This window comes from Macrosteles quadrilineatus, unplaced genomic scaffold (assembly GCF_028750875.1).
Source record: "Macrosteles quadrilineatus isolate MER2022 unplaced genomic scaffold, UCM_ALF_1.0 Scaffold_7__1_contigs__length_78375512, whole genome shotgun sequence".
Classification (NCBI taxonomy): domain Eukaryota; kingdom Metazoa; phylum Arthropoda; class Insecta; order Hemiptera; family Cicadellidae; genus Macrosteles; species Macrosteles quadrilineatus.
This window is the reverse complement of record NW_026542600.1, coordinates 16,574,622-16,582,414: the sequence shown is the minus strand read 5'-3', so window position 1 is coordinate 16,582,414 and position 7,793 is coordinate 16,574,622. Positions and strand designations below refer to the sequence as shown.

At 35.2% G+C, this 7,793-nt stretch overlaps 1 protein-coding gene across 1 annotated transcript in view; it reads left to right on the top strand.

Annotated features, from left to right (window-relative positions):
* LOC128997919 (delta-aminolevulinic acid dehydratase-like) overlaps nucleotides 1-7,559 on the top strand; it is a 72,150-nt gene extending 64,591 nt beyond the window's left edge. The window contains exon 8 of the mRNA XM_054423751.1: nucleotides 6,563-7,559. Coding sequence (XP_054279726.1) covers nucleotides 6,563-6,630 — 68 coding nt within the window. The 3' untranslated portion in view covers nucleotides 6,631-7,559. The remainder of the gene's footprint in view (nucleotides 1-6,562) is intronic.
* The last annotated feature ends 234 nt before the right edge of the window (nucleotides 7,560-7,793 follow it).

The following is a 7,793-nucleotide window of genomic DNA, read 5'->3' as shown; positions in this document are numbered from 1 at the left end:
CACTTACGGAGTTCAAAACCGCCTTTAGACAGCAATGTTTTCAGTTCATTTTGAGCTGACATAGCTTTATCGAGATCTTCAGCTCCAGCTATAATATCATCATAGAAGATAGACTTGGTCAAGATATCAGAAGCTTGTGGGTATGGTTGACCTTCGTCCAAAACTAGCTGGTGCAAGGTTTTGATTGCAATAAAAGGGGAACAATTAAGCCCATATGTAACTGTATTGAGTTTGTACGTTTGGAGTGGATTATCTGGACTAGCGCGCCAGTATATCATTTGATAACTTTTGTCCTTATCAGAAACCAAGATCTGATGATACATTTGACGTATGTCACAGGTGAACACAATTTTATGACATCTAAAATACGATAAAACATCACTGATATCATTTTGAAGTTTGGGACCAGGCATGAGAATGTCGTTCAATGATATGCCATTAGTAGTTTTAGCGCTGCCGTCAAAAACAACACGAATTTTTTAATTCGGGGGATTCTCCTTGAAGACACCGTGGTGAGGCAAATAATAGTATTCAGAGGTGGGAGGTTCTTTACAAATAGTCATATGACCTGATTCAATGTAGTCATCCATAAATTCAGAATAGAGCCTTTGTAACTCGGGTTGATTAGAGAATTTCCTTTCCATCGAGCTAAGTCTCAATTGTGCTTTGGTACAAGATTCACCAAGAGGGGAATGATTTGGTTTCTTGGGCAGCTCGATTATGTAACGACCTGAGTCATCACGTCTATGGGTGTTTTCAAAATGTTGTAAACAGAGGGTATCTTCCTCAGTCTGAGCCTTGATCCGTATTGGGGGTTCTTCTAGTGTCCAGAATTTTTGAAGTGAATTATGAAGATCCAAATCATGAGTTGTCAAGAGTGAGATGGGAAATGTGTTTGATGAGTTTCCTGCTACAGGGGCTACAGGAGCTAGGCCCATCACAACAAAACCAAAAATGGTTCCAAGAGCTTGAGGTAAATTTTGTCCTAATCTATGTTGTTCTCCTGTGAGGGTTAGGGCAAATAAGTCTGCACCAATAAGTAAATCTATCTCTCCAGGCTGATCGAAACAGGGATCAGCTAGGATAAAATGTTTCAAAGATTCCTTAACCTGGTGTGAAACTGGTATCTGAGGCAGGGGTGATGTGATACTACTCAAAACCATACAAGGATGGTTTTTTGCCAAAGGATTTCCATTGATCGCAGACATGTTGACATGTACAATACCTCTAGAATTAATAACTGCACCAGAGATTCCATTATTTCATCATGGAGTCGAGTACGTGGGGCGTTGATGAGTTGAATAGCTTTCTCTGATATAAGGGTAAGTTGGGCAGCGGAGTCGAGCACAGCACGGAGTACAGTATGTTGACCATGTTGTGAAGAGACATGAACTAAACATGTACCAAGAAGGATTGTGGTTTTAGTTGGGTTGAGTTGACTAGACAATCCTACAAAAGCGTTCACGTTTGTAGAAGCAGCAGGATTAATAGTTGTTGTACTCTTTGAAGATAAATTAGGTGTGTAGGTCTTATTTTGAGGAGACAGCTTAGTTTGATAGCTTGACTGTGACTGAAGTGAACTACGTGTGGGCTCATGCAATAGAGTATGGTGATGTTTGGAGCAAATCTGACACACTTTACTTGAAGGGCAGTTGAGTGTGTTATGAAGGTAACCGAGGCAGTTTGTACAAATCCTATTCTTGCGAATAAACTCAGATCTTTCACTCACACTTCTAGCTAGGAAAGCTTGACACTTGTATATGTTGTGATCTGCAGCTTGACAAAATCTACAAGAGTTGGTTGTGGCGACAAAAGCAGTTTTTGTATGGTTGGTGAAATGTGGCTTACTTTCACGTGTAAACTTATTAGGCCTAGTTATGTTTGTAGGACACTTTTGGCCAGTGGAATACTTTGAGGTAGATGGTGAACTGAGACAAATACTAGCACCTTCTAAACGTTTGAATTCCATTTCAAGAAAGGTCATTAAATCATTAACAAGAGGGATCTCATTGTTTAAGGCGCGAGAGTCTTCAAAAGATTTTCTAATATCAGCTGGGATCTTCTTTAAAAGTGTTAAGACTAACAGGTTGTTTTCAGTTGTAATGTCATGATTTAAGTTTTTCAAAGCTTGAGTATTTTCCTTATATACAGTGAGAAATGATTGCAAGCTCTTAAGCGAACCACTAGTAATGGGCGACAAATCCAGAATTTTTGTAACAAGCTGAGTGACAATACGTCTCTTGTTTTCATAGCGATCCTTGAGAAGTCGAAGGGCTACCACATAGTTTTCAGGAGTAATATTAAGACTCTTAACCAAGTCTAAGGGCTCACCACTCAGGGCACTAAGTAAATACTGAAACTTATTCACTGGGGAGACAGAATTATTCACATTGACAGAGGCTTCAAAAATATTATAGAAACTAACCCACTCTTCATAGTTACCACTAAATTTAGGCAAATAAAATTTAGGCAGGCGCAGAGAAGCTGGAGGTGGAGTAGGTGTTACAACAGGTTCAACTGGCAAAAGAACTTTAATGTCACTTGTTAGGGCGACATACAGGTCAGAAAAATCATCATGCATTGAAAATGATTCCTCTTCCTCACAATCAGAAGCAGGGTCATCAGTCACAACTCTATTAAATACAGTTTTAAAGTCAGTAAATAGATCTCTGACCTCATTATAATTGTGTAAACGCTGTATAGTAGCAGGATTCAATTCTTGACCTTCAGTGCGAGGAAGTTGGTTTGACAAATATTTATTTATTTTCTGAAACCTGTTTTTAACAAGTTTTGCTTTTCTTTGTAGGGTAGAGTATCTCATCATGAACAAACAAATTAAATAACACACAACAAGAATAGATGAGTTTTCATAAAATAGCCCAAAATCTTAAATTAATTATGATCTCATAAATCTAGGCCTACTGAAGTGCATAAATCAATTTGCAATTCAAATTCAATAGTAAAGTGAAGTCAATTATCAATTTGTTACTATACCAATAATCTCTGTTGACAATAATATTTACAATAATGAATAAAGAGAGCATAGCAATAACAATAATTACCAGTTTTCTCCAGTTCAGGACCCTTTTCAATTCGTATTTGATTAAATAAATAATGTGTTCATTTTTCAACAACATAAACACACTTGCAGGTTATATGTTTCAATTCAAGATCGGGTTATATTTAAACAGCTGATGTAGATGAACAGAGTTTTGATGAGTTGAGTTTTCAGTTTAGTAGCAGACAGGTGATTGGTTCGTCCTCAGTTCCACCGTTTCACTAATCTTGCAGGTTATTGGTTGCCATGTAGCGCAGAGCGATCTGTTGGCGAAGTTGAGAACTACCAACTACCAAGGTGTATCGCAAAGGACAGAACGTTGTTGCAAAAATGGCGGACAATGGGATAGAATATTTCTGGGAAATAACTACTAACTAACTTTGCAGTTTTATTTATAAAACCAAATAATAAGGCTGAATTGATTGTGAGACCTTATTATTTAAAAGGATTTTATGGATGAGATATGAATAAATATTCAATCCTGAAAAATGTTCTACGCTTGATTTATTTCAAGACAAACGAAAAACTAACTTAACGGATTTAGGTGGCAGTAACAAAATTGAACATGAAAATAATTGTCTGTCTGGTATGGAATAGGAATGGACATTAAAATTGTTCGTAATAATGTTTCACAAGACAAAATAGGGATGTGACACTGATCATAAACATTCATTTGAGAAATAAATTGTTGTACTGCATCAATTATATTTTAATTGGCAAAAGTAATCCGGGTCGACAGGAACAGCGAATGGGGGGTAAACTTCGATATGGTGGACTGTATAAAAAATGAGGGATGTGAGATATATTATGTTAAGATCAGCTTTAGAGACACACTGTGAGCACAAAATAATAAATTTTTAAATAGGAAGAAATATGAATTGGTACCTTCCTTTTTACTGAAGTGATGTCTAGTAGACAGTTGACGCACTTGATGTTTGCTGGCCAGCTTTCGCTTACGCGACCGGTAGTTGCACCAAGAACAGTTTGAATACAGTTTTTAACTTTTCACAGTTCACTTTTTTGTTAGGTGTGTCACAAATAAATACATAAGATAAACATACGATAGTATAAGTTCAATTTATGTGCCACAAATTGTGTAAGGGAATATTATAATAAAAAACTAGGGAGAATGGCGAGAACATGATGCCGGGTTGAAGAGTACATGGGGAATGGGGGGAATTGCCAGACATCACGTGACAGGGCAAGGGTCAGAACAAAATATGAATGAAGTCTGGATTCACCTAGGTTGCGTAGATGCTTGAATACGGAACAAAGTCAGTGTTTCCTCTCGTACCTGACAGAATTTCTAAAATACTTATAAATGAACAGAAAATATGATTGTTCCAATTGTTTGTTGAGTAATTGAAAAATATATAACAGATTTAAATACACAATTTTTCCACGGTTTCTTTTCAGTCTTATGTGACTAGTTAGAAGCCCTGCCAGAGATTATTCTTAACTTGATAAGCTTGAGTTTTGGTTACAGTTTCCAAGTACCTCCTTAACCTATCTGCATATCAGAATGGTCAGTTATTTCCTTGCTCTTTTAATTGAATCAACCTCTCTTCCACAGGGTTTCCTATTGAGGTAAGCGTCTTTCTTAAATCCTCAAAAGAGGTTCAGACCCTGTGAAAAAAAGTATTTGGTAGTAGTAAAAGTAGCTATTCTCCCTAGTTTATCTGCCTCATCATAGTACTTTATTCCCTGGTGTCCAGTAACCAGGAACCCAAAAATATACACTATTTGCTCTCAATAACTGGTTAAGACTGTTTAGACATTCACATGCCATCTTAATATCAGTATCAATACAAATATAAATGTAATTGCTTTGTAACACATGTACAAAGAGTAACAATTTTTACAAATATAACGTTTACTATTCACTATTCAGTTTATAGTTGTATTCAAAGCCATCTATTGTGGCCAAAGATTTTTGAAGCTCTAAAAATTGGGCACTTGTGATTCTGACCTCTTGTTTTCACTGACATGCAGTATGGTTACAAAAGACTTTTTGCAACAAAGTTTTTCTATTACAGTCTTGAGAACTAAACTTCCTAAGTTTCAGGAAAACTTTAAAAAAAGCCCTGTAATGGTGCTATACTGTGTTTATTTTAACATTCTACTGCAGACAAATTAGAAATTACAAGGTGCTCAGAATTTTCAAAACAGTCTAAAGATAATAAGTCTGAACTGCAGCTGCGCCATGTCAAAACTTCCTTCTGGACAGTCATTGCAGAAAACATTTTCTGATTTCTGTTCAATAAGATAAACAAACAGAGCTGCAATGCAAACATAATGTAATATTTTTTTCATAATATTGTATAAAAGCGAGGAGTCTATTTTACCATCATGAGATGAAAAAACCACTGGCTCAATTAAGTGAAAATTTTGCGCAAACATTTACCAAGAATTGCTATAGACTATTCCCAATTGAATATCAACTTAGAATTCTGCCCTCAAGAGTTTGAGTTGGAGCTTATAAATTAAATGTTGCCGGTAATTGGTCTCCATGGCAGCAAAAAGAACATGAATGTTCAGATTTGCTATCTTACATTTAAAAAATGCTTTTTTTGTCATACTGCAGAAAAAACAGCCATTTTTAATGCATGGGTTGTGGGTCTAACGTAGCATTTTTACTCTTTAGGGAGTAAAATCGTCTTTAGCCCCTAGGGGGGAAAAATCAGCTGTTGTCAACTCAGTTGTATATTTTTAGTGTAAACGATTGCATTTATCGAAAGTATGTATCGGTTGTTTTATCTTTTGTAATTCATTGTTGCCTTATTGTAAACATTATAATGTACACTAACAAAATCATAATAGTCAAAACAATTTAATCACTTACTAAACAGCTGCTTGTTTCCATTAGAAAATTAAATTGTAAACAATCTACTGTAGAAGTAGTCTTGAGAGGTTATCTTCAAATGAAAACTATTTCAGTTTTGTAACATAGTTTGTTCAAGCAATATTACAAAAAATATAGTTCATCACACGGGCAAAAAGTGTCTTTTTAACCCTCGCACAAGTGATGAAATATACTATCATTTAATAGCGCTACACAGCTGATAAAAAAAATTGTTTTTGGTGCTACAGTAAGTAGTATGTTTCTACGACTATGTTATTTATTATAGAAAATCAGTAACATTTTGTGAAGACATTAAGACGGTCAAAATGTATACATGTTTTAAACAATTTTCCAAAGTCATTTATGTTTCTAAACATTTAACACTCTTAACCACTTAACTCTAAATAGTATACTCATAAATTGTGTAAAACTATTAATTCTCATGAGGTATCATTGACTATAGAAACTGTCGTACATTCTTTGAGGATACTACTTAAAAGGCTCAAAGGATTAAGTTTTCATATTCTGTGCTGACTGTCATACCTTGTTGCAAAGAGCAGTTACAGCATTACAGCTCCTGTCCATATAACAATACAGTACTTTCTCATAATATTGATACTGATTGATTTCAATTTGTAACGATCGAATTGTTTTTCTTTCAGGAGCTGATTGTATAATTACCTACTTCGCACCAAACATTCTGGACTGGTTGGCAGAAGGAAAGCTTTAACCCTCTTTGCTGAAGTGCTTTAAAAAATGTTTAGTAGTCTGCTTTGTAGGGTAAAGGGCATAACTGTTAACCTGTAGGTCCCCAGATATCACACAATTGGGTTTGAATTCTTGCTAAACAGTACCAAAAACCACACATATTGAATAATACTTGCTTAAAGAAAAGATCTGTCAATATTCTAGAGGAGTTTAAGCGGCTCGATTTTTGAACCGAGCTGAGTCTAGCCTAAAAGCTTGAGTGATTAAGCACCAAGTCAGAAAATCAAGCTTGAGCCGAGTTTTACCATCACGAAATTATCTCAATCACAAAACGTGTCTGTGAAGACTGCAAGTGTTTGTTTGCTGTATGGCTTGAGAAACGTTCAGTTCATAACCCTCCCAACTTATTCCATGAGCTACTTAGTTCACCTGTTGCAAAGGAATACAACCCCTCTCAGCACAACAGATTGTGGCGAAAGTGGTAAGGTTTTGATCCAGCAATCTTCAATGACTTGTTCTTTGATTGTGATATTGCGACAGTAAGCATGGCTATATCTTGACTAGCTGCTTTTTGCTTTTCTCACTCACTTCTCGATCACTCAAGCTGTTAAGTTCGACTTGAATATCGAGCTGCTCGCACTCCTCACAGTATTTCATTCCAGGTGGTAGAAACAACAACTAGTGTTAGCTTTATACAATCAATAACTATTAAAAAGCTCTTATTTATGAGCAATGTTTCCTTTAAGATTATAACTCTATATGAATTTTTCATAATTATTTATTCATAATATTATGTATAGTTTATAATATTTGTTACATAATATTATTTATTGATTATTATTTACTCATAGATTATTCATTATTTCAACAATGCAATAATGCCACAAAATTGATCAAAAATTAACATAACTGCAACATGTTTGTCTGTCAGAATAGAAGGTATGATAGTAATAATGAAATATACTGAATGTACTGTATTTTGTTATTGATATTGAATGTATCTGTTTTTGTTTTTTTTAAATAAAGGTATATTTTTTTAAAAAACTGTTTATTTGTGTTAAATGACTGCATTTAGTTTTACCTCAGCTTGTTTAGGGTACCGCCACACTTGACTTTTTATTCATACCAGTAAATAGAGTTCAACAGGTTATATTCTATTTCCAAAATCGCTTAAGGGGGGTCTTC